Source organism: Amblyomma americanum, chromosome 2 (genome assembly GCF_052857255.1).
Source record: "Amblyomma americanum isolate KBUSLIRL-KWMA chromosome 2, ASM5285725v1, whole genome shotgun sequence".
Lineage (NCBI taxonomy): Eukaryota > Metazoa > Arthropoda > Arachnida > Ixodida > Ixodidae > Amblyomma > Amblyomma americanum.
The window spans coordinates 218,044,633-218,072,235 of NC_135498.1; the positions used below are offsets into that span (position 1 = coordinate 218,044,633).

The 27,603-nt window shown below is 46.0% G+C and overlaps 2 protein-coding genes across 3 annotated transcripts in view; one reads left to right on the plus strand and one right to left on the minus strand.

The window, feature by feature from the left end:
- LOC144122164 (uncharacterized) overlaps window positions 1–26,580 on the plus strand; it is a 115,077-nt gene extending 88,497 nt beyond the window's left edge. The window contains exons 5-7 of the mRNA XM_077655739.1: window positions 11,223–11,366; window positions 26,093–26,182; window positions 26,404–26,580. Coding sequence (XP_077511865.1) covers window positions 11,223–11,366; window positions 26,093–26,182; window positions 26,404–26,521 — 352 coding nt within the window. The 3' untranslated portion in view covers window positions 26,522–26,580. The remainder of the gene's footprint in view (window positions 1–11,222; window positions 11,367–26,092; window positions 26,183–26,403) is intronic.
- The window catches only part of rngo (DNA damage inducible 1 homolog rngo), a 156,254-nt gene continuing 155,154 nt past the window's right edge, over window positions 26,504–27,603 (minus strand). Inside the window, exon 5 of one of the 2 annotated variants that reach the window (XM_077655733.1) lies at window positions 26,504–26,847. In XM_077655733.1, the coding sequence (XP_077511859.1) occupies window positions 26,684–26,847 (164 nt within the window). In that variant the 3' untranslated portion in view covers window positions 26,504–26,683. The remainder of the gene's footprint in view (window positions 26,848–27,603) is intronic. The other variant, XM_077655734.1, reaches the window with a different exon arrangement.

Below are 27,603 nucleotides of genomic sequence, written 5' to 3' on the forward strand. Positions count from 1 at the left end.
TTCTAGCATTAAGTGACCTGACTGTGAAAATAATGCTGACCTTTGAAAGCCAGCATTTACGAATAACCCTGTAACCAAACCCCGTAACCCTGCAGCGCCCACCCACCTACGCGCCGTAAAGCTTTGCTGCTGCACTGTTTAGGTGTGGAAGGCCAATGCTTGTACTACGCTTTGCCAGAGGAGAAGCCATCGACGCTGCCTGCAGGGGAAAAGGAAGCCAACGGCAGGCACATTGGAAAAAGGGCCCACAATATCGATTCCTAGCCTCTGCCATGGTGCAGATGGGAATGTAACTGGCTGCAGAGGTGGTGTCACGGGTTTTGCAGACTTGTCAACAGATCGACATACCCCGCAAGATGCAATCAATTGCTCTACTTGCTTGCACATAGCAGGCCACCAGTATTGCTCACGTAGTTGCTGCTTTGTCCTTGTCACTCCCGGATGGGACTTGTGGGCTATGTCAAGAAGCCGTGCTACGAGGGACGAAGGTACTACAAATTTGTCTCCGACCGCAGTGGTGGCCTAGTCGTTTGAGCATCCGCCTCGCATGTGGGAGGTGCGGGGTTCGATCCCCAGTGCCGCCTGGTACCCACCGGTGATACACTGGGTACAAGCTTTTCCCTGCCTGGTGCTGGGCTCCTTTAGGGTGAAATGCTTGGGAAATGGGTCTTGAGAAAAATAAAAAGCCTTGTGCCATGGCGCTCTTTGGCCACTGGTGCCCTTGCGCCATAAAAATTCATCATCATGATCAAATTTGTCTCCACGACTGAGAGCTCAGTCTGCACCCGGTAGAACGGAACTGCCTCAGCAGGCAACATCTTCACTGCAGGCGACGCTGAAGTCACCCACTTCATAACCGGCTGCAGCAGCGGGTCGTGCATCATTTGAACGACAAACTCTGCTTGAGTAATGCATGTGGAGACAACACAAACGGTCTTTTTTTTTCTCTTGCTCCACACGACCTGGGAGGGGCATCCTTGAAAGAGCATCAGCAACAGTATTCTTGTCACCCTTCTGGAAATCAATCCTAAAGTTGTATGCCAGCAGCCTAGCGTGCCACCTTGCAATCCGGAACGGTCGGCAATCTACTCCGTTTGTACTAAGGAGTGTGACCAGAGCTAAGGGGTGTGGTCAGTGCGTAATATGAATGGACGACCCCAAAGGTACACTCTCCAATATTCGCATGCCCACAAGCAAGCAGAACTAAGGGACGGACACATACTGTGCTATTGCGGATTAGCGGATAGATGAGAACTAGGTGTGGGATTTCTCATTAATCAGGATGTAGCTGGCAACGTAGAGGAGTTCTATAGTATTAACGAGAGGGTATCAGCTATTGTAATTAGGCCCAATAGGAGGTACAAGCTGAAAGCGGTGCAGGCCTACGTGCCTACATCCAGCCATGATGACCAGACCGTTGAAAGCTTCTATGAAGACGTGGAATTGGCAATGAATAAAGTAAAATCACACTACACTACTGATGAGCGACTTCAATGCGAAGGTGGGCCAGAAGCAGGTTGGCGGCCACGCGTTAGACAACTATGGGATAGGTTCTAGAAATAGCAGGGAAGAGCTATTAGTCGAATTTGCAGATAGGGAGGGGGGGGGAATAATTTACGGATCATGAATACCTTCTTCTGCAAACGGGAGAACAGGAAGTGGACCTGAAAGGGCCCCAATGGTGAGACTAAAAATGAAATCGACTTCATATTATGCACTCAACCTGGTATCGTTCAGGATGTGGCCGTCCTCGGAAAGGTGCGCTATAGTGACCACAGTATGGTAAGGTCTCAAATTAGCTTAGACTTGAAGAGGGAACAGAAGAAGCTAGTGAAGAGGAAGTCCATTAATGAGTTAGCGGTAAGAGGGAAAGTACAGGAATTCAGGATATCGCTGCAGAACAGATATTCGGCTTTAACTGAGGAAGACGATCCTGATGTTCATACAATGAACGATAATCTGACAGCTATCGTTACGGAGTGCGCAGTAGAAGTAGGCGGTAGGACAGTTCGACAGGATACCGGCAAGCTATCCTAGGTGACGACAGATCTCATTAAGAAACGCCAAAGCATAAGGGCGTCTAACCCTACCGACAGAATAGAACTGCTGAGCTATCGAAGTTAGTAAATAAGCGCAAGAGGGGGGAGGGGGGGGGGGGGGGTAGCCGACATAAGGAAGTTTAATATGGAGAGAATCGAGGATGCTCTAAAGAACGAACGTAGCCTAAAAGAAAACTAGGCATAGGTAAAAACCAGATGTATGTGTTAAGAGACAAGGAGGGCAATTTCATTAGCAATATGGATAAGATAGTTAATGTGGCCGAAGAGTTCTACACAAATGTGTACAGTAGCCAATGTAATCGGAACATTAATGAGACAGTAGCGCACAGTAATGCATTATCCCGCCAGTAACAAAAAAGGAAGTAAAGAAAGCCTTATGAGCAATGTAAAGGGGAAAAGCAGCTGGTGAGGATCAGGTAATAGCAGATCTCTTGAAGGACGGAGGGCAGATTGTGCTAGAAAAACTAGCCACCCTGTATACGCAATGTCTTATGACCTTGACTGTAACAGAAGCTTGGAAGAATGCAAACATTATCTTAATTCATAAGAAAGGAGACGCCAAGGACTTGAAGAGAGAACAGAAGAATTTGCCACGACCCCGATTGTAGTCGTGGCTGCCTCATGACTGCGTAACAAACCATCATCGTCGACTCTGCGCACTGGATTCTATGCATCACTGACTGCCGTACCACCTCAGCCGCCAACCCGTTAAAAGGACCCACTGCAGACACAGCAGGTTTCTTGGCAGCAGTGACGGCATTGTGAATAGAACCTTACATCGTACCTTCGTATCTTCCAGGTTGGTTTGCTGTTCCTTTCTGAAGGCTTTCGCCGTTTTCCCATCTTTTCCCTTTTCTCATCACTGCTGCCCCAAGAGTGTTCTTTCGTTGCTTTTTTTTACTGTGATTTACCATGACTCCCAATGTGAACAAACAATTTTTCGATCTGAGAGATGAGCAATGTTTTGAAATTAAGAATACACGAGAAGCTGTTGAGCGAGATTTACGTGCCGAGATACTGTCGCTGAGAACAGATGTCACCGAGGCGAATCGAAGTATGCAGCACATGAATTCAGTTTTTGAAGAAATGAAACAAAACTACGATGCTGTGAGTGGTGAGAATGCTGCTTTGAAAGAGGATGCCGTGACGCTCCATGATGCTGTGACGTTCCCTGCCAGACGCAGGGGCTCCAGTGCCTGCAGCCATTCCATGCTTCGTACTCCACCGCTGCCGAAGCTAGAGCGTCGTAGCCACTTTTGACACCATGTATCCGTGCCGCGAAGGACGTGACAACAGCAAGATAGCCAGAACAAGAAGAACGCAGGTTTATTGGGAAGTGTTGCTTTTATAGCCAACCAAGTCATAATGGGCCGACCGCAGCGCGCATGTCAGGAACAGGTGCATGGTCATGCTTGCGCCTGATACAGCATCCAGGTGGTCCAAACACCACCCGAAGCGCTCGAAGACGGCCCCCAGCGTCGGGGAAAGGGGCAGGCCGCCCGAACGCCCGAGATCAGCAGCGCCGTCCGCCGCGCTTTGTGCCGCATCAGCCGGTGGTGGCCCATGGTCCTCGGCCGCGCCAGTATCCTGTTTCCGGGCTCGGGTGAACACCATCCCACCGCTGCCACCAAAATATGTAGCGGGACGGCGGGTCCGTCCAGATAAATCCACAGGAGGATGCAAGAGACCAGGAGAAACACGACCGGCCGCGGTGATTCTTTATCGCTCTCTCTCTCTCGTGCTCGCTCCCTGCACCTCCTCTTCGTCGATGCAGGGCACTTGGACGGTTGCAGGCTGTCTGCCGGATGCTCTATCCCGTTACAACATATACCTATCACGAACTGGGAATAAAGAGTGTTAATCGAAGTACATGGCGGGTGCTTGACTTCACGGTTCTCCGGCAGCTTCGGCATAGTCGGGCAGGGCAGAGAATGCAACACTAGTGTTCTCTTTTGCACCTTGTTTTAAAATGCCTTTTTAGAGCTCAGCTTTTAAACATGCATTTGTGGGTTGAGCTGTGTTGGCGTAACCGAGCGAACGAGAGTACCACTGCTCGCTCATAGGGAGGGGAGGTCTGCCTGTGGCGGCATGTGTAACTTCAGGAACCATGCTGGGACACTGGATATCCTGGATCTGCAGTACTGGCGCCGACAGCCACTGCATGCATCACTTTCGAAATGCCCTCCGCCCGATCCCATTCCCCTCACCCCCGCTCCAAGCAGTGCCGCCGCAAAAGGGTGGCAGAAGAGGAGTGTAACCCCCCACCCCCACCCCCCCACGTAGTCACAAGTAGTGGTAATACGCACACCCACACGTTGCCTCCTCACAGTCGTGCCATGCTGTGCTTCATTGGAGGGCGGTGCTGCGAAATATGCTGCATGCAGTGGACTCTCTGTGTTGGCCACGCCACTCACAGCGTTGTCTTCCTAGTATAAACCGTCTGCTTATTTAAAGGAATATAGACATCTAACTTTTGTGTGCGTGTTCTCTTCTTTGGAATGATGCATAAGGCATTATTATACATGGATTACCACATGGTATTCTCCCATGAACGCTAAATAATTTATAGTCTAATTTATTTTTCGTGCTGTTTTGTATTAGGTTTTAACTGCTTATGAGGACTGTGATATCGAAGTGTGGTTATAGGTAACATGAGGCATGAAAAAGCTGCAATGTAACTGTATTTGTGTAACAAAAGTAAAAACAGCGCTAATTTTTATACAAACTGCACAGAAAGACCAGACAGGACGGGCGCTGACTCCAGCTATGTTTAGTGAGCTCAGTTGGAGTTTAATAAGCATAGTTGGAGTTTAATGAGCATAGTTGGAGTCAGCGCCCGTCCTGTGTGGTCTTTCTGTGTGGTTTGTGTAAAAATTAGCGCTCTTTTTACACAATGTTACACCAACTAGCCCTGCAAGAGGTACTGATAACCGTGTTTACATGATTGTAAGTCGACTCAAATGCAAGTCGGCCCCCCCAAATCACATTTCTGAAAAAAAAAAACAACTTCGAGGTTGTTTAAGCTTGGCCTTGAATAGTTGAACCCGATAGCATTATCCAGCGGCCGCCATTTATCGCCAGCCGCTATTGGCTGCTGCGAGCGGCCGTGCCCGTGGGCACATCCCAAAACGAAAATGTGATAAGTCAGTGGGCTACTCGTCGACACTTGCGCCATCTGCCTCACTAGCGCTGCCGTCGTGATCGCTGCTGCAGTCCCAGAGCACGTCGTTCTAACGTCGTCGTCCAGCGAAATCCCGCACTTTGCAAACAGCCACATCACGACATCGAGTTGAACAGCTGAAAATTTTCTTTGCTGCAGCAGCCACACCTGTATCACCCGTGGCGAACGTCGAACTTGTGGCCCGCAGTTTTTTGTTTCTTCGGCGTAAAGAATGACAGCCATCTTGAATGTAGTCGTGAACAAGTGCCGTTCGCTTACGGAGCACAAATGACTACTGACGAAGCACTACATTAAAACTTGTGAAACGCGGCTGGCAGTTAGTCAAATGTGTCCGAGCCAAAGAGAAGCCAGAGAAACTACGCGTGAATAGCGTCGGCTCTTCCGTTGGCTACTGACGCTCCCCGACACCGCTGCCATTCTGAGTGGGGTTGCCGCCTCGATTGGAACAGTGGCTCTTCCATCAACTATCAACGCTTCCTTGAGCGCCGAGCGCGCATTTGAAAGTAAAAAGAAAACGCGTTGAACACGTGAGCTTTCTGTAGAACGCGATTGCGTTATCGGGCCGGCAGTAGTCAAATGGGTCAGAGCCAAAGAACAGAGTCCAGAAAATTTTTTCGAGTGGGGGGGCAGGTCTTCGAGTTTTTTGTTCTTTGTTTGTTTATTCCATGTTTTATTCAAATGCTTATTAAATTTTATTTACCTTTTGTTTATATGTTCATAGTTCACTGTTCAGGAGTGTATTTGTAATGCATAAAAAACTTAAATTGAAATGGGCAGCTTTCTACATGAGGAATGATCTGCATTAAAAATCTTGTTCATACTGTTTCAATGCTAGTAATCGTGCTCATGAAGAGAGCACCATCAATTAACAATTTCTTTGGGACATGGTTGGTTTAGGCTACTGAAATTGAACGTTTTAAGGCTGGCTATGAAGCCAACGAGCTCAGACCCACTGTGCTTTACATTTATAACGTCCTAAAGTTGAAGCATTTGTCAGGAATCTGATCTGAGTGAAAGAAATTGGAGACTTGAGGTGGGGGGCGCTGCCCCCTCTGGAGAAATGTTAGGGGGGCAAGCGCCCCCCTTGCCCCCCTAAAATAGAACGTGTTGGACGCTTGAGCTTCTCGTGGAATATCGGGCCAGCAGTAGTCAAATGCGTCAGAGTTAAAGAGAAATTACGCGTGAATGGCGTGGGGGCGCTGCCTCGATTGGAACAGCGGCCCTTCCATCAACTATCAACGTTCCCTTGAGCGCCGAGCGTGCATTTGAAAGTAAAAATAAAAGTGTTGGATGCTTGAGCTTCCCGTAGAACGCAATTGCGCTATCGGCCGCCGCCGCTTATCAGCAGCCGCAGTCTGCAGCCACATATGGGGAATGTGGGGTGCCAGTTTGCTGCTTATCGATAGCAGCTATTCAAGGACAGCACCAAGAGTAATGCGACGGAGCCGCACGACAAAAATGCAACCATGCTGCAGCATGCCCGATATCTTATTTGTCTTGCCTTTAGTTATAACGCCATGTTTTCGTTTCGATTGTAAGTTGACCCCCACTTCGGATTTTCAAATTTTGAAAAATAAGTTGACTTACAATCGTGTACATATAATAATTGCTGCTCCTGCATTCGTTATCATTCCGGCTCTTGAGGAAGGCTGATTTCAGCACTGTAGTCAATTAACACAATGAAGCAGCAATTATATCAGAGTCTTTCAATGCCTCATTTAACATATAACCACACTTTGACATCATAGCCATTGTTCAGCTGTTGCAACCGAAATGGTATCGCAGAAAAGTTTGATTATTAATTACGTAGCAGTCGCAGGTGAATGCCGCATGGTGATTCATCCATAGTAGCGTCTTCCGCATCATAGTAGAGACATACCCTAAATACAATACAAAATAGTCTCAGCCCGCTTTTTGTAGTCTCAGCCAGCTCTTTCTGAAGATTGAGTGACACAACCAGTGGAGATGTTTTATCTGCCGCTGCTGATAAACAAGCTGCCCGAGCAGAGGCTCAGAGCCACTGACGCCATTGAAGCAGCGGCTAAGCGTCGCAGCCGAGAGGACGCTGCCGTTCGCACCACTGAACCACAAGCTCATCGCTGCTATCAAAAGGACCCAAGGGTTCGCAGTGCCGAAGCAGATTATTTGAAGAGCGAGTTAATGTGGAAAATAAAGAGGGCTTTGTAACTGTACATATATGTACATATATCTCTCAAATTCTTTACCTCAATGTATCGCAATATCAAAACACCTACAGAGCTGCACTCAGATTTCGCATTAGGGAGTATCATAATTGTCCTTGGAATTTTTTTTCCCTAATATTGAACAAACTTGATCGATATTGTTTACTCATTGTATCCTATAATGTGAGCATATTTTTTTCATGGTATTAATCACCTTCCATACTTATATGCTATCAAAGCTTGCAGTGTCCCCCTGCCAGTTTTTACTTTGGGATCCCTTTCTGTACTGATGAATTTTGTGTCTCAAATCTGTAGTTATTCAAAAAATAAACCTGAGACTTGAATGCACCCTGGCCAGGAAATTTTACAAATTTATATTACCCGTGGTCATACCATGGAGATTGTACTGCATTGATCTTGATTTTGCTGTGCGCATTGTTTCTTCTGACTTTATCTTAGCCAGCGCATTGCTGTGTGATGCTTAGGTAATCTTGTAGGTAAGTGAACCTGCTCGTGTGCCGTGCCTGGTGCAGATGCGTGTGAAGAGGACTGAAAGATTACAAACCTGTGCTGTCATTTTTCAACTTTCCAATGTGCAGCAGGTAATTGTGTGCCACAGAATATTTATGCTTTTGCTCCTGATTCCTCCAGTGAAGGATGTGCACACTGTAGTGCACAGCTTTTTTCTGGAAGAGGAGGTGCGGCTAGCTGTGATTTCTTTGTTTCAGACTACCGGATACAGTTAAACCTTCGTGTAACAAACTTCAATGTAATGAAATCCTTGATGTAACGAAGTATTCCTGTTTTCATAACTTTGCATCCATAGAACACCATGCCTTTTTAGCCTCAATATAACAAAGTAGGTTTTGCTGCACTTTCGATGTAACGAGACTCCTCAGTTGCAGGAAACGAACCTGAGGAAAAGTTGTATTGCTGGCGCGAGTGGTTGACTGGAGTAGGTACGTTACATGGGCGCCGCCCGGCTTTCACATACAGCGTGCATAGCCAGATGCAAATAGGACGACAATCATAGTGACTAGCGCACCGCCAGCCATCTGGGGTAGTACAGGCGAGGCTGCCACGAATTTGTGCGCAGCTTTGGCAGCCTGCCAAGTCACGGCCTGCAGCTCTCACTGCAGCCCGCCGCTAGGCCGTCGCCAACGACCACGAGGTCACAGTGGTGGTAACGGCAGAATGTGTCGTTATGTCAGCAGTGCACTCGTGGCACTAACAAGAGAATGCTAATTGACAGCAAAACCAAAACTCCAGATGGGTGTGCTGTCCCCGTCACCGACGACGTGGGCTCGCGAGCTCATAACATAAGCAAGACGTGTAACGCTGTTGCTACTGGCGAAGAAAGGGCAGCAGTGAAGGACCACTTTAATCGCAAATAATGGTTTTTCTATGAGCTATCCGTGGCACATTTTTGGCAGATTCTTAGCATGCTGGAAGACGAATATCAATCTAGCGAAATTTAAGTATTACGAAGTAAGCTTCTGATTTTACCGAGTTTGTTAAAGCGAGGTTTAACTCTGTATTGAATTCGAAGGGGATAGTGAAATAGTTGGCTATGTCAATAATTCGATAGATAAAAAATGGCAACGGAAAAGCTAGCCAGGAAGCAAGAATACTCACGTGTTCTGGCAGGTACCCGCCGGCCTGGTGACAGTGCACCGCTTGCTTGGCGTTTCTACGCTTAATCTGCTTCACATTTGAATCTGCAGTGGAAGAAACTTTGGAACTAGCCACTGCCTATCATAGGATGTTGTACTAAAAATACAATAATATCATTAAAACCAAGTAAGGGTTGGTTTCAGCAGCACCTTTGGCAGCGAAGCATGCCAGGCGAAGGAGGGCTTAGTTAGGTTGGCTTCACCGCATAACAGCTATGTGGAGTGGATCAAGAAACAAAAGGCCACCCTGAAACACACCTCACATTCACCTTGTAACGTGGTTTCACAGCGCCAGCACTGCCAGTTGCTGCCCAAGGCTGTGCACAGCTGATTCGTCTCCGCTTGTGAAAAGGGTTCAAAGAGGGGACGTTTGATATAAACAATAATTTAATACATCCTGCCTCGACTGTAATTCAGATTGAAACTGGGAGTGTTATTTCGTGTTGGCTGGTGAGCACATTTGAATGGCATTTCTCAGTGCCATGTCCTTTAAAGTCCTTGCATGGACAGATTTTGTCACAACGTGTTGCTAGGGTCAAGTGCATGCTCAAAAAACAAAATAGATATGTTATCCCCTGATCCCTGCAGTTAAAGGAATATACTGCAATATATAAGAAACATCTGGGCTAGTTGGTTTGATGACATAATAATGAATAAACAGCGCCAAAGACGAGGACGAAGAGTGAACAGGACGAGCGCTGACTCGTAGCTAACGTTTATTGAGGACAACACAGAATATATCCAAGCCAAGCAGCGCCAAAACCACACAATCGTCAAAAACCAAAAAACCATGTCATGACAACTTCCTAACCAAGCCCTGTTCAAGAAATCTAACCTCTGTTAAACCAATGGAAGGGTCACCGACACATTCTTTCCCTAATTGCATAATATGTCTGTCCTCAATGATTTCCGAGTTGATCTTTGCTGGATGGGCATCTAAAATAACTCTGTGAAAGAGAAGGATGGCAGCCCTTACACACCTTACATGTAAAAGATGGCATCTCTGTGCCCAGCCTGGGGTCAGTCCTGTCAAAATCATGCTTTCATAGCATGCGTTGTAGCTTCCAAGAACAAGCAGCAAGGCTAGCGAACGCAGGGTTTCCCAGTCGCATCATAATAAGAACGCGTGACAAGTTGCTCAAAAAAGTAAAACAGTCATGCGCAATTTTGTGGGAGCAGGAGTGGGTTGGACAGAGAGAAGCTAAAAGACCTGTGGTTCTGCCGTATATACATAGCTTGTCACATAATTTGAAAAATGTGGCCAGAGGGTATGGTGTTAGTGTGGTCTTCTCGGCACCAAATAATTAGTCGAAAATATGTAGCAGCGAAAAAGGTTCGGGAAAGAAACACTTGTTGGGTGAAGCATGAGTATGCTTATGTTCCTTGTAAAGTGGGTGTGATGTACAGAATCCCGTTATCTTGTGACAAAGTGTATGTGGGTCAAACTGCCAGGTGTATCAATGTTCTGTTTTGGGAATACTAGAGATTGGTAGGGGGTCAGATCTGTTTACGCATTGTAAGGGGTGTAAAGGCTGCCATCCTTTTCTTTCACAACAATAATTTTGGATGCCCATCCGGCAAGGATCAAACGGGAAATAATTGAGGCCAGACATATCACGCGATTAGGGGCAGAATGTGTCAGTGACCCTTCCATTGCTTTAACAGACAATGAGGTTAGATTTCTTGAACAGGGTATGTGTTGTCATGACATGGTTTTTTGGTTTTTGATGATTGTGGGGCTTTGGTGCTGCTTGGCTTGGATATATTCTGTGTTTTCCTCTATAAACGTTAGTTGTGAGTAAGCACTCGTCGTGTTTACGCTCTTTAGCTCTCTTCAGCGCTGTTTATTCATTATGTCCCCCCAGTTACTCATTAGACAAACCTGGATTTACAACCATTATGACACTATGAAATTTTTTACAGGGTGGTAAAAAGTTACTTGGATTTTATGCTGCAAACCTGACTAATTTGCTTCTTGAGGCCTGCAGAGTAGATTGGAAATTGTTTTTCTGAAGAAAACAAGAAATGGTTGGTATCTGAAAGAGTTGGACAGTTGGACTGGAAGCTTTGGCCTGTCAGTGGACAGTGTGCGACTTGAGACACGTTATCTTTTTTCTTTGTTGAGGCTGGTACCTTGCTGTGGTTCCTCCTCGTGCGAGGAGCAGCAACCCCCAGCGGCAGAGCAGGAGGAGTGGCGGCTGCACGTGCTCTGCCCCGACCTGGAGCCGTCACCCGAGCCATTGCTGCCCCGGCCCCTGCTGGAGGACCTGTGAGTTGATGAAAAACTGACTTGCTTGCAAGGAAAGGCCGTCTGACAGGCTCTGCTGCAAGGAGGAACAAACTTTGTGAAAATGTTGTTCTTTGCATAGCGAGTTACAATGGCATGCGTACGCTCGTGTCTGCATTGCCCAATGACAAAACCAGGAGGAGGCCCCGGAGCCAATGGATAGACATCGTATTACAAAAATATAGAAAAATGTTAAAGGAACTATGTAGTAAATTAATTGAGGTTACCTAAAGCAGACGAGAGATAGGCATTCCATGAGTCATCACCCCAGCACAAGAATTTCTGAGCTAGCATCAATAACAACGAAGATATAGACGATTAAAAATTATGCTCCTCCTCTCCCCCTCAACTCATACATGTGGGGCACCAGAAAAAAAAATAAAGAAAACAGCTCTGGCACTGGGCCCCGTCATGAATACGTCATCCACTGACATTCGGTTTGCGACTTCCGGTTGTCGTACGCAGCGCCCCAGCAGCAGCATCGGCAGCGTCTCTCCGGTCTCTTTCGCCCACGGCCAGTCTAGGGTGCGTGCGCGCTCCCCTCGAGACCGGCCGTGCGTCGGATTCTTTTGCTTATCGTCTGTTGTTGTTTTAAGGGCCTGTCACACTAGGCCAAGAGTCGGCCGATTCAGTCTGCCAAAACCGTGTCTTCGTGATGTCTGGCTCTATGTCACATTGCGCCGGTGAAAACATTCGGCCGAGTGTCGGCGTCGGCACCAGGTTTCCCACAAGGCGGCAGTTATCCTATGGTCTGCCAACTCTTATGTCACACTAGCGAGACGATGTGCTGACTTGGCCCTTTCTCGTTCTCACTCTTCTTTTGTCATAAATCCCTATAAAGTAAAGCAAACTCCTTAACAGTTGTGATTGTCAACCTAGATTGAGTGCTGCCCAGCACTGAGCGGCACTGATTACTGCGTCAGAAAGCCATGGCGCGAAAAATAAACCCAGTCGCTCACAGGTAAACAAGGGAGAGATTATTTAAGGCTAAAAATTAAAAAAAGCAAAAAAATGCTCAAACACGTGGACTCGAATTTGCACCTCCATACTGAGAACCTAATACTACACCCAAGACGCTACGGAGGACAGATATATTTGCTGCCTTCAGAAGTGCACACCTGAAGTGACACTCGTGACGGTAGTAAACAAGGTGACACATGTACGAAAACTTGGCCGACGTACTGCATCGGTCTCAACTTGTAAACTGCAACCCCACTGCAAGCAAGGACACTCAGAGTTGCAAGCATCGATGCACCACTTAGCCCAAGCTGAAAGTGTACGCTTTGCCACCGCGCAGCAGTGACCGACCACTGCTTGGCTTGGTGTTGAAGTTCGCACCAGAAAAGACATAGTAGCAATATTATCAGAAAGACCGCCTGATGTTTGAGCAGTGACAAAGCATGCCTGCCCAAGTAGCAAGTTTTCGGCAATGACGCCGCCCCCGCGGTCGTGCCGTCTGACGAATTGCGCTGCCTGCTGCTGCCTGGCTGCCCTTGTCGTCGCTAGGCCTATAGCTTCTTTTGCATCGAAGGCGCAGGGGACGCCGCTTTGGAAGTCACCTACACTACAATAAAAGGTACACTCTTAGTATCGCTTTGCTGTCAACAGCGTAATCTCACAATAAACTAACGATATGGTCAATTTCCGCGACGCTTTTGGCAGCGGAGCTAGCGGACAGCTGCGGGTGTCAGGCGAGCTGGACAGCAACGGCGGGCCAGCGGCAGCTGCGAGGCGGTTCTGGCAATAAATTTGCTCGTATCACAGTTGTTACTTCTACTAGCAACTCGGTATTGATCAACGATCCTCAAAAAGATATATTGTTCACATTTCTCTATACCAACGTTTATGATTTACGTCAAAAACCGTCTTAAGCTCATTTTTATGACTGCAGCCGACGGGATCCAGGCTGGTCGGCCCACCAGCTGGCTCGGTCTGCTTCACGTTTGCGCCGGAAAAGACAAAACAGCCATACTATCAGAAAGGCTGCCTTCTATTCCCAAGTTTCACGGCCTATAAGGGGCGCCACTGATAATCCAACATGGCCACCCGGGAGATGATTCGACGGTTGCTCTAGCCTTGTGTTGTGCTGTGACACGCTGCCTGAGGCTGCGGTAAAATGTTCGTGCGAGTGTGCTGTTTAGGCAAAGAAGCTCTCAAAGCAGGCCGTGATTTGTGCTGTGGCTCGAAGATGTATGCACAATATTTTCACGGAAGACAGGGCGACAGGTCACTGACAGACAGAATTCAGCAGCTAGCCAGCGCGATACACTACGTCATCACTTTCATGTACCATCTGAGGACACCAGGTGGCATTACTCCCCCTCCCAAAATCAAAACTATAAAATTGGGGCTGGATCACGAGCGATGGAATGGAAACAAAAAGATCAGCACGAGAACAGAATGGACAAGGGAGGTGGGCGAAGGTGTCCCACCCGACAACTAGACGAACGCAGAGTGTACTGGACATTACCGCGTGAAGTATGGTTTCATACGGACTATACGTGCATGACCTCAGAGCGGAAGAACTTCGTAGGTCACTTCTGTGACACGGTGCGAAACTCTGTATCGTCCAAAGTAACGGCACATCAGTTTTTCAGACATGCCTGGGCGGCGTACCGGTGTCCGCACCCAAACTTGGTCACCGGGATAGTATGTGACGTACCGATTACGGAGGCTGTAGCGGCGCGCATCCATGCCCTACTGGCGCTGAATGTATATACGGGCCAGTTGCTGTGCTTCCTCGGCACGCTGAGCGAACTGCTCGGCATCTGGCGTGAGCGGTGGTCAGTGCAGCATGCAAACATGGCATCCAACATCGTCTGAACGTCCGTCCGTAGACCAGAAGAAATGATTTAAAGCGGGTCGTCTCTTGGGTGGCCGTGTTGTAGGCATATGTGACGTACAGGAGAATCTCATCCCAGGTTTTTGCTGCAAGTCTATGTACATTGCGATCATGTCGACAATTGTTCTTTTGAGTCTCTCTGCGAGCCCGTTCGTCTGTGGGTGATAGGCAGTGGTTTTGCAATGGCTTGTGTGACTGAACTCAAAACGTCGCGCATGAGCTGTGCCGTAAGTGCCGTGCCTCGATCATTGATTTCGTGGGATGGTGGGCCATGATGCAACACGATTTGCTGCATAAAAAACTGGGCGATCTCAGATGACGTGCCACGCTGCACTGCCTTAGTTTTTGCATACCTTGTTAAATAGTCGGTCGCGACTATAATTCATTTGTGACCAGCCGGTGACACAGAAAATGGGCCCGGGAGATTGATGCCGGCTTGGTCAAACGGCGTCTGAGGCGGTTCTATAGGGTGGAGCAAACCGGCGGGCTGGAGAGGGGGCGGGGCGGGGCGCCTTACGACGTTGGCACTCGTGGCAACCTCTGACGTAACCTTGGATGGCGTCAGAAAGTGTGGGCCAGTAATATGCCTGGCGCAGCATACAAGTGTGCATGCAAAGCCCAAGTGGCCAGAGGTAGGCTCATCATAGTAAGCATAAAGGATATCGGGGCGGAGGTCTGCCGGCACGACAAGGAGGTGCGCTCGGTCAACAGTGCAGAAATTTTTCTTAAACAAAATGCCGTTCCAGAGGCAGAAGGCCGGCAGGTTCGTAGAAAATTGTCGAGGTAAGTCAGAAGCTGGGCCGTCCAGATAATCAGTGACAGGTCGGAGGTCTGGGTCAGCTTGCTGTCGGGTCATTAACTTTAAGTCGCTGACATCTCCAAGAAAACCACTCTCATCCTCCATGCTTTCATTGGCTAACCCGACGGGTGCGTGCGAGAGTGCGTCAGCGCCTTCGTGCGTCTGGCCAGATTTATGCACAATAGTGTAGTCAAATTCTTGGAGGCGGAGGGGAGGCTGCATCAGGCTAGGCACCCTGATGGGTCGCAAAGATTGGCCACCCAGAACAAAGAATAGTGGTCGGTAACCATTTTGAACAGGCGGCCGTAGAGGTAAGGACGAAATTTCATGGTTGCCCACACAACCGCGAGGCATTTCTTTTCCTTAGTCGAATAGTTAGTTTCAGCGTGGGAGCATGTGGCTTGCATACACGATGACACTTTCCACGCCATGTTGGTGTTGGACGAGTACGGCGCAGAGGCCAATGTTGCTGGCATCGTTGTGGACTTCGGTGTTTTGTTGGAAACAAAATTTTTGCCGAGGATTTTTATAGAGACTTTTAGTATAGTGTATGAGTGCTTACGTACGTTATACGCAAGCATTTAGTGGAAGGTTACACTGGAAATCGCGAGCATTTTTAGTTGATCGTATGCCAAACCGAACACAACTCTAGGATGGATGGATGGATGGATGGATTTGGGACCCTTTCACCAAGACTAACATCACCAAGATGGAAATGGTGCAAAGAAAAGCAGTTCGCTTCATATATAATAGCTTTGGACGTACATCAGTTACCGAACTACTAATGAAAGCAAACCTGCCACCATTAACGCAAAGAAACCGTGTATCACGACTAAAGTTCCTCTTTCAACTTATTAACGGTCATTATAAAACCGACCTCACGGGAATAATTAGTTTTTCATCTGGGTATTCTACAAGGCAGAGACACAGTCGCACAATAACCGCCTTTAGCACCCATAATAACTGTTTTAAGTATTCTTTCTTTCCCCGAACAGTAACTGAATGGAATCTACTAACCAATGATCAAATTTCAAAATCATCACTATCGGCATTTATTTCAGGTATTGTTTAGAAATGTGTTGTCTTTGCTTAAAACATAGTGACTGGCTAGTTGGTTCTGCATACTGGAAAAATTGCAGCGCAGCAGTAACAAATACGAGACGAGAAGGACGCAAACACAAGCGCAGACTAACAACTGTGTTTTATTGCTCTGAGCCAGCCTATATAAGAACTAGGTACAAAACAACAAAACAGAAACCAACACATCACCTCACGCATTCGTGGCACGATTATCGGAATTGTCTCCCGTTCCTCCAATCTTTCGTCCTATCATTGGCGTTCAGAAATGACATTTCTTTTTCACTAAGGCACACAGAGGGGTTGCTGACACATTGACACCGAATTCTGACACCGAACGTGAGCCCGACTGCGTGACGAGGCACCGTCCGCGTCTCGTCGATTGCGAAAAAGATGTCGTATATTCAATTCCCCTGTCGTGCGGCAGCATCTATATAGGCCAAACAGGGAGATGTCTGAACACAAGGCTACAAGAGCACAAAATGAACCTAAGGGACCCAAACTCAGGGGAACTCGCCTTACACTGTAGCCAGTGCAAAGGCTGCACCCCTGCCCTTGAAAGCACAGTTATTCTTCGTAAGTGTCGGGCAGAAGCTCTGGCGATATCAAAATGCGCAGATAAGTGTGTCAGCAACCCCTCTGTGTGCCTTAGTGAAAAAGAAATGTCATTTCTGAACGCCAATGATAGGACGAAAGATTGGAGGAACGGGAGACAATTCCGATAATCGTGCCACGAATGCGTGAGGTGATGTGTTGGTTTCTGTTTTGTTGTTTTGTACCTAGTTCTTATATAGGCTGGCTCAGAGCAATAAAACACAGTTGTTAGTCTGCGCTTGTGTTTGCGTCCTTCTCGTCTCGTATTTGTTACTGCTGCGCTGCAATTTTTCCAGTGTTGTCTTTAACTGTTTATACGCTCCATGGATCTAATTTGTATTATATGCTTTGTCTGTGTTATTGTTTTCATTATGTATTTATTGTATCCCACCCTGCTAAAATCCCCAGAGGGGATTGCAGTATTGATAAATAAATAAAAAAATAAAATAAATAAACCCTTTAAATCGGGCGGTGGCTCAAGCCACCTAGCCATGACTTATGAAATTTTACTCACCTTGATTTTAGCCATCAATCAGATAAGCTTCGCTTGGTTACTTCTACCCACTTAAAGTCTACTTTCCCTTCACTGTCCTTAAACCCCCTAGCGCTGGACGTAGTGGCGCCATCTGGTGTTAAAATGTGAAAATATTTTGTGGAAAATTTTTCGCGTTTAGCCAAGGTTATCCAAGTCGTAGCGCACAGGTAGCCAGTTAATCACCAGTTCAGTCGAGCCAGGGCCTAATTTCTTTTAGGTAATTGAACCGAGCAAGGTTTTAAAAACGTCATGTTGAGGTCTTTCGGACCTTTCTGCCTACCGCCGAAATGATTGCGCTTGGCAAGGCTATGACTACCTTGTCGTAAAAATCTAAACCAAGCCAATCCACAGTCGGCGGTGTCTTGTCAGGGTTAAGAACAGTGGAATCGTTACACTGAATCGAAAATTGGGCAAGTTTATCCTTCATTTGTTATGCTGTTGGCGAGGGGAGGCAGAGCGCATATCACGTGTGCCATTTAATGGCAATGAATATGCCTAAAAACTCAATAACATTGACGAATTCTCTCTGAAGCGGGTGACATTGGCGCCACCTTGCTCCCTAGCATTTTTCCTAGCATACGCAAGTGCACGCATGCTAAATTTGAGAAGCAGCGTACGTAACACGCATGTACGTTGAACCTCGATTTGGAATAGCGTTTGGCGCATGCACAGTACGAAGCACACTATTTTATAGCATGTGCTATGCCTTTTCGTATGTCTGCGTATGCTATACTAAAACTTTCTCATACCAGTGCATGCGTCCGCTTTTATGTATCATTACACCATCACACTAGACCATGATCAGCGAGCTTGATGACATTTGCACATTGGCAAATGTGCTGTACCGAAAACTTGTATAAATCTCACCTGCCAGACAGTAATAAGATATTTTTAGTATCGATTAGCGTCCATTTTAGTTTCCTTAAGCAAAGCTGTTACAGCACAGTGATGTACGCCTTGTTGACGAAAGTTTTAGTAGATCGTGGTTGCTGCTGTATTTCAGTAATTCAAATTACTGTGGCGCCGTCTAGTTACAAAAGCTGAAAGCGCATAGTTGACAATGTGAAAGAAGTGTTGCTTTTCATTAAAGGGTGCACTGGAGAGAGTGTAAACTATATTAATACATGAACACTCTTGAAGAAAAAAACCGCCGCACTTAAATAAGCGATATTTTACGAAGATATTGTCACATGGGCTACACTGATAATGGTGGTTTGGCCACAAGATGACTTTTTATGTGATCTTCAATGCCAAATTAAAATTATAAATCCTCATTTCTTTGACACCGCAATGCTCGATTCTTACAATAGTGGGCATAATCTTTTCATTTCCGCCACATTGTCATTGCGCGTCTTGGTCGGTCCCTTTAAAGTAATATAAAGAAAAGGTCGATGTTGGCAGCAAATGCCTCAACCTTGTTTCAAAGGGAACGCTCCTATCTTCCATCCCATCCATCTATGGAAGCATCATAGATTGTTTACAGTTTGCGGTTTTTGTGTTTGCGACTTCGTTAGATTGTTTACAGTTTGCGGTTTTTGTGTTTGCGACTTCGTTATCAGCACAGCTGTTACTTAAATGCATCGAACGCTGTGCATGTGTTACGTACTAAATGCAGTAAAGGGACACTGCAGATTTTGAACATAGCGCTCCGAATGCATGCAGGCTGTGCTTTGGATGTGCAGCAGCATTTTGATTCCTCACCTGGATAATTCAAGCAGCCTTTGCAATAGGGACTGCCTGGACTGTCATACTAGTCCAGAGAGGAGGCGTTTCAACAACTCCCTCGCCTTATTATGAGCCTCGTGTTAACGATTACCAAGGTGCTGAGGTGTCACATATTTTTCCTAGCGGTACCCCAGAAACACCTTAGCCGACAAAATAGGCAAACTGTTCACGCGCCAAGAAAGATTTGCTGCCATTTCATTCGAACCTTCTAAGACTGTTAAGAGGGCTATCGCCTCCCAGTGCTTAGCGTCCGCACTAAAAAAGTCCTGCCACTATGCCATGCACGCCAGCTTTGCAGCTCAGGTGTCCAGGCTGCAGAAAGCAGGCTTCCCAGCATCCCTGGTTCTCTCCGTGATGCAGACCTTGCTGAAAAAGCTGAAGGGCAGCAAGGAAAACAACCGACCTCAAGAAAAAAAGCTGGCAAGGCTGGAAGTTGTGCCTTACGTACAGCACACCGCTCATAACCTCAAGAAGGTGGCCAATAAATACGGCGTTGGAGTATTTTCAGCGCCGCGAAAACTCACCGGAATGTGTTCACGCATTGGGAGGAAAAAGTGCAAGAGTGCGCCATCAGACACCGAACGCCACATGTTAGCTGCAAGAAAGGAGTGGTATATGAGTTCCCGCTTACATGTGGCAAAGTGTACGTTGGACAAAACTGATGGTGTCTTAATGAGCGCCTGCTTGAACACAAGAATTCATTAAACAAGAAAGGTGCCCATCTTCCAGACCGCTGCCAAGCCTGCTCGAAAGAGAAGCGTATAGCCTGCAAGCCTCGACTATCCGAATGCAAAGTGTTCTTGAAAAGCCGAGATAAAACAGAACGTGAGCTCATGGAAGCCTTCTATATCAAAACGCGAGGTGATAATAGCATTAGTGACATGTCAGTTGTTCTTCGCCACAGTGAAATGCTGTTTCTTGATGCACATCTGTGAGAGGTGATAGTGCCATCTGCGATTAAGAGCATGGATAAGGGCAGAGGCTATATAAATGCTCTTCCTTGAATAAATCCTGTTGAAAGTGCAGCGCTCGTCCTCTTCCCTTACTTGTCCGTGTTGCCATTTTAGCGCTCTCATGTCTTTCATGAATACGCACCAACAAGCCCAGGTGCAAGTTGTTCTTTTCCATCACATATCGCCCCGTGTTGCGCAGCACTAGGATTAGGAGTATCCACGTCACCCACAGCAGCCCAAATCAGTTTTTTTTTTTTAGGAAAGGAAATACAACAGAAAAATATGCCATAGTGGAGGGCTCTGGAATAATTTCGACCAACTGGGCATATTTAACTTGCACTGACATTGCGTTTTACTTTTCGCCTCCACTGAAACGCAGCCAAATCTGAGAAGAAAGTTGGAGCTCTGCGGAATGTAGTTGAATGCAGTGCTTCAGAGTGATCGATCGAAGGGTCTCACCCGCACTGCACAGCACTGCTACAGCCACACTGCTCCGAAGCAATTCTTGGTGCTAGAGTGCGCTGGAAATTTGTCACATGCTTGAGCACTCTACTTGAACAGTGCCGCAGAAGGCTGACGTAGTGGAGTTGTCTGCTTCAGCGGCGGCTTGAATGGAATATGCACTAACCGAATATGCATGATACTCCTTTAAATATAAAAACTGCACAAAGGACAGGACACACAAACAAGCACACGGGATGCACCCACACTGCACTCTTCTGGGCGTATGCTCCATTTCATTAAGGAAGCAAGAGCCCCTCAACCAATCAGGAGTGTGTGTTAAACGTGCTCTGCGCACTGCGTCATTTGCTCGAGGCATATGCAGATATGGTCAAAAAAAGTATGTATAGACAGTGCCTACATAATCACGTAACGCACGTTGGGGTAACAAGTTCATTCATTGATTTATTTCTGACAGATTCAGGTAAGTGTACATTCAATTTTTCCATCCTATCTGGAGAGCCCAGGCAAAAGGCGTTTTCAAACACCTGATGAGGCCTCGGAACCTATATTGTACCCAAAGCTTCAGACAACAGTGCGACAATCAGAAATACACTACACTGCTGGGGCAAAATAAAGAAGCGAAAAAGGTTGAATTACACTGGTTAGGTACAGTACTAAATGATGTCGAGCACGCACTAACGAGAACAAAACGACCAATATATATATATATATATATATATATATATATATATATATATATATATATATATATATATATATATATATATATATATATGTATGGATACACACAAGCGATGTGCGCACAGACAATACAATGATCTATTAAATACAATGATGCCGTCAAGATCATAGTTTTGTGAGGAACTGTGGGTGGCATGATTCTAAACATGAATACATGTTGCAGGAATGCACTGCACACAGCGAGACAAGAATTTCTTCACTGAAAAGGAGATTTTTCATCAGTTTCTTGAACCCAGATGGTGAACTTGATTCGGATAGAGCGTCGAGGGGCAAGCAATGTGCAGTTCGGGAATTTGGTGGTTAACTAGGTGTGTTGCGTACGATGTTCGAGCTCCGTTTTTAACATACTTGCCTTCATGTAAATCTATAGGATGCATGAAATGTTGAACCAACAGATTTGACACCGTGGTACACTTGCATCGCGAAGTTTAACTGAAACATGTTGAAAACTGTCAATATCTCGTATTTCTGAGAAAAAAAAAATTGGCGGTGGAGTGACGCGATAGCTACAGCAGGCCATTGCTATAGCAGGCCGTGTGAAACTTGCTCGATTGAATTGAAAATTCAGACTTTCGCCATTCCGTTTCGCTGGGCGTTCATTCTCCATATTTGTCCCACTTGACATGGCGCATGCGCACAGCTGTTGCAGCTCGCTTTCGCCGGCAGCAGCAGCTGCTCCACACCACGTGGCGGTGCCGCCGTCACATGCCACCGCCACCCTGAAGGCTCGAAATGTTACCGTAATGTAGCTATCTCTAATCTCTACAAATAGGCGGGGTGTGTTCATATCCGTGGTCTGTTTGCAATTATTCTTACAGCCCTCTTTTGTACCACATGTAGGCTTTCAAGATTGGTTCCCGTTGTTGTGACTCATACTAATATGCAGTAATATAGATGGGAGTAAATTAACACGTAGTACAGTTGGCGTCTATACCAGGTAGTTACCATAAACCTCAATTGATTTAACATGCCAATGATTTTAATGATCTCAATACTTAACTGCTAGAAGTCTTCAGTCCAGTTCAAATGTTCTTCAAAATAAACTCCCTCATTTCAGCAGTTTCCCTTGAAAAACAAGCTCGACAGAGACATCAGCAAGTTTGTCTTCTCAGTATTCATGGTCGGCTGGTTGCAACAGAGCCAGGACGACAGATGTCGAAGCCATGTATTTGCTTGAGTTATTAAGCAGGTTATGCTATTTCCATTAAAGAAGATATTCATATCGTCTGCATATAAGGTAATATCCAATGTTTCAGGTATCTTTACAATATCATTTATACGACTGGCCCCAAGATCAAGCCCTGTGGGACACCGTACTTGATCATTTCCAAGCTAGATTTATTGTTCCAGTGGCTTACAAATCGAAAGCAATTCTGGAGATAAATTTTCATCCTGTCAAGTGCATTACCCAAATACAATGTCAGTGTAGCTTTGTGAAATGAACGTTATGCTGTATAGAATCAAAAACCTTCTTGAAATCTAAGAATATTCCAAGTGTGCAAAGTTTGCTTACTATTTTTGCAATTATTTTTCTTAATTGACTTCCCTTTCTGAAACTTGTATTGATGCCCTGTTATGCATTTATTAACCAAAAAACAAGTAAACCTTGAGTTGATTACGTGCTTTGCTATTTTTGAAAACACTGGTAACACGGATATAGGTCTGTAATTGTGAAGGGCTGTTCAATTGCAGATGCCAGGGAAACAACCCATCTCAAAGGATAAGATTACAGATGTGTGACAGCAAAACACAAAATATCTGACTTCTTTTACTGGAAGAACTGCAATATCATCAAAGCCACTTGTACAGCCATCTTGATAACAATAGTGTTTCAAGACTACACTAAACAGAAACCTGGAAAGGTAAAAAGTAGGGGTGTTATCTGAACATAGAGTTTAAAGTTCCAGGAAAACAATGTAAATGCCCTGTTCTCTTTCTTCTCCATCGTTTATCGCGTGGACCGATCGCATTCCAATACCGCTAGGCTTGACCTTGTGCGCAATTCCACAAGTGGACTTTCCCACATACCACACGTGCTGCGAACAAGATGGGGGACGACCCGCTTCTAACAATTGCAACGCGAAAGCGCGTTTACTTTTTATCCTTCCGTAATATATTATATAATTAATGCCCACACACATGGCATTCGTTCTGTCACTTTAACTCTTCGAGTGTGACCACAGCCATCTTGTTTTATCAACTACGCTATGCGGGAAAGCCTACTTGCGGAATTTTGCGTGACGCTCCCGATGTAGCGAGTCGAGGTGTCACAACAGGGCAAGTGATCCTGTAAACATCCCGCCTATTGCGTAATGCACTGTAACCCATGCACCTCTTAAATGGGCATAACGGCACGCGTGCAAACGTTCAGAGGGCCCCAAAAATAACCTGGCCGCGTAGTTTTGGTTTCTGAGCTTCGCCACTCCCCGTGTCAATAGCAACTGTCTGTCCGCGCATTCGCCAGTAGTGCAATCTTAGCACCGTGCCACTTTCAGACGCTGACTGACGCTTCGATGGTCATTTTTGTTTTCCCTTTTTAGAAGCAGTCTCGCCATTCCAACGTCAATGTGCGTTGCCATCTCGCTCACGTTCGCGATTTCTTCCAGCGTGCCGAAATTCAATGCTCGTTACGGGATTACAGGTGTTTGCACGATAGAGCTGCCTCATACGACTACCGCATTTTCGCTAGTTTTTTTTTGGAGGGAAGGGGGGGCATTTTATAAATCGACCTTCGAATAACCCGGGCATTCCTTTCAGTTCAACTCCGAATTAATGAGGTTTTACTAGCCGTCATTCTTGTTTCCAGTCTTGTCATGTTATGGATTTCATTTTGCCTAACCACATTGCAGGTTGGATACTGTTATGCTGTTCAATTAAGTAGTATACATTTCTGCGCACATTGTTTTTTTTATCCGTTGCTCGGGCAGTCGTTTTGTTTATTTCAGTTGCAAAGGCCATACACTATTTTTTGAAAAAGAAATATGAGCAACAATGTCTGCTTGTTTCTTTTCTGAATTTATTTTTTGTGCGGACCAGATATTCAATATTCGAAGCCATTTTTTTCTTCATACTCGCAAAAAGGTATTCAGGACAGCAAGCGCAACAGTTTGAATGTGTTCTTCACTGCGAAGACACACAAGGAAGGTATACCTTTCAGGTGCATAGAGAGTGATTTTGCCTGGCAAAATCAAGTTAGCTACTACCTTCTAAAACAGCTCAATACACTGGTTGTAGAAGATCTGTTTGGCATCAGGAAGAGTCTTGAAGTCATTGAATTTCTGTGGGAGAACAAGTCACTAGGTTGCATTTTTTCTGTAGATCTGGTTGATATCTTTTACTCTATACCACATGCAGAGTTGATGGCATCTGTCTTGGCCTGCATCGAAATGAACGGCCCGATTTCTTTCCAAAATATTGCTGGTATATCTATAGATAACTTCCTAGCACTCTTAAAGTTTTATTAGTCAAATGTATGTGCAAAAAAAAGAGGAATATGTATTGGTTCGTGCGTCGCTCCCGTGTTGTGAAACATCTTTCTTGTGGGTATTCACAAAACCTTATTGGGGGCGTTTGCCGCAGGCAAAGTTCTCTTTAGGTATGTCTATTTTTTAATTATATTGACTAAACAATCGCCCTTGACTTACTCCCAAACTGTGCAGGTTGTTTTATCGAATTTTAAACATGCCAAGGGTTGGGATTTTACTTATGAACTCGCGAAAGAAAACAAGTTATAGTTTTTAGATATTAACATAACCATTACTGACAAAGGTGTTTGCTGGATGCACCGTCCTCGTGCCTGCAAAGAATTATTGCCGTACGATTCAACGCACTCGAAAACTGTGAAACGTGCCATTGCCATCATGTGCCTTGAATCCGCTCTAAAGAAATCGTGCAGGAAAGCTTTGACGTACAGATCAGAAAGCTTAAACAGGCAGGCTTTCTTTCCCTGGTGATCAGTTCTGTCACCGAAGCATTGCTGAAAAAAGTGAAAAAAGAAAGAGCAAGGAGGGTGAAACTAGGCACGGAAACCCTTTTGTGAAACGTGCTGTGGGGGCAGTTTATAGCATCCCGCTGACTTGTGGAAAGGTGTGGGAAAGGCCGATGCATTATGAATGGCTAATGGAGCATAAACGTTCGCTAAGAACTGGTCACGTTGCAAGGACTGGGCAGAGAAGAGCATAAAATTTGTGAAGCAAAGCTCCAAGACACTCAGATATTATGTAGAAGCAAAGATAAGACTGCATGTGAATTGCTAGAAGCCCACCGGATTAGAAAAAGCGGGAGTTCCCGTGTTAGCACCCCATCGCTTGTCATGCATAAGATTGCAGTAATGCTTTTACATGAGTTTAAAAAGAATACATTCACTTTTGCACCCTCCATTGTAGTATCCTTGCACATGTCATTTACCTGTTGTTATCATTGCCCTTCCACCACGCCTTCCTTTTGGCTATAAATAAGCTGGTCCTGAATTCAATACAATAAACAGTTGCAAGTAGTGCCTGTCTCGTGTTATTCTTTGTCTGTGTGCCGTGTTTTGTACGCTTCATCTACTCAAGCTATGCACCAACTTTCCCAAGAATGTGTTCTACTGCATGTTAGTTTTTATTAGTCAATTTACTGCAAACTTCGGAACCCAAGGAAGAAGTTCAACTTGGCAGTCATATTTGATATACTTCATATACAGACCTTAAAACTTTTGAAATGGCTGCGACAAACAAGGTTATAACTAGTTGCTTGGATAGCCAGTGCATGCCGCTGCCCAATGTGAAACCAGCGAGTTTGGAGAAAATTTTTATCCGGACGGTGCAGCTTATCTTGTTTGGAAGAAGGATGGCATTACTGTTAATGTCAGAATCAACGAGATTTTGCTGTATACATTGTCTTCAACGTATTCGCTTAGACTTGGAGGAAAGGTCTGGAACTCGGAGGCGTGTGATGATGATACTGTGCGCTGCAAGTAGTGTTTTTTCAATGCAGTCGCAAGCGGACATCCATGGCAGTTGTGCTATGGCAGCCCCCCCTGGGTCCTCCTGGTCGGGAAGAGGCCACCGCAGCCGAACCGTTGCAGTGAGTGGAGTGCCCGGCACTTACTTGATGAAGCGCGCTCCTTTTATACGTGTAACATCCAATGGGGTTGTGCACAGTAACATTCTCTTGCAGCCTGCAGAACGAAGTTACACGAAAAGTGGCTTTGTTTCGTTTGTGGGGAGAATGCATGCCTCGTGAGTTGGTTATTGTTGAGCCTGCATCAGAGCAGGGCATCAGCTCCTCTGATTGGTTCCTTGCAGAATGAACCGCAAGAGCCCGGAGGAAGAGCAAGAGCCGGACACCAGCATGGAGGAGCTCCCCGACTGTGGTCCAATACACGGAAATGAGGAGCCGACCGCATACATTGGGCACATTTAATTGGCGTTTGACATTTTCGCTCAGCAGCACAAAAAAGTAGGCACCTTTGTTCACTTGTACTCATTAACCCGTGCATGTTTCTGTAAAAAAAAAAAAAGACAATCTCTGAATGGTGGTTCCACCAAGAAAGCAAAGGTTTGGTCAGGAAGGGAATGAAATGCCCTATGGTCCCTGCAAGCTCTGTGCCAGCAGAGCAGCCAGGGCTTGATCAGCATTCCCCCCAGCCTGCCGCAGAGCAGACACCACCTGGTCCCTGGCAAAGCCCATGGCTGCCAGCCGGTCCACTGCTACAGCCGGGAACTCATCCTCCTCTGCACTGCCACCTCCTGCACCGGTGGTAACCACACTCTGAGGGCATCACTTGATGATGTGCTAACACGGGACAAAGCCTAGTTCACTGGTGTTGTCCCCTTCCTGGGAGCAACTGCACAAATCTTTAAACAATGACTGTTTACTTCCGTAGTAACACACGTGTCATCTTTACCACATCCTCAAATCTGAGTGCTCTGGCAAGTGTTCACCACTTTGTAGGTAACCAAGTGACGAGGCACACTGCCAAAGCGGAGAGGGAACTGATAAATGATGCCAGTGGCGCATGAAACATGCGTTTTGTGCCACATACAGAATTCTTTTCCCTCTCATGGTCTACTACAGCCTGACTGTCAAAACTTATTCCCACTCTGTGAGAAGAGGACTTGAGGTTGCTACGCCTCGCTTTGAATGGAAAGAGCTTTCTTGGCCCAAGGCTTGTAAGGCCAGAAAAAATGCCCAACAGGATTAAAATGCAAGTGAATATCTAAAAACTGAATGGACTCATGAGCTGGCAGTTTAATGGAAAAAGCCAATGAATTCATGATTCCTTTGAAACAGGTTAGGATCCAGTTTGCAACTAAAACCAAGTCATCTCTAGGAGAAAGTCTACATATCTAAAAATGCGCACAACATCGCTCAACTGGGACTTAAGCAGTCATCCAAACTTAGCCGAAAAAATTTCACATAACACAAGGGCAACACCAATGCAAATTCCACGTTTATGAATATAGAAACGTTTTGTATGGCTAATAATCGTGGAATTCAGGTAC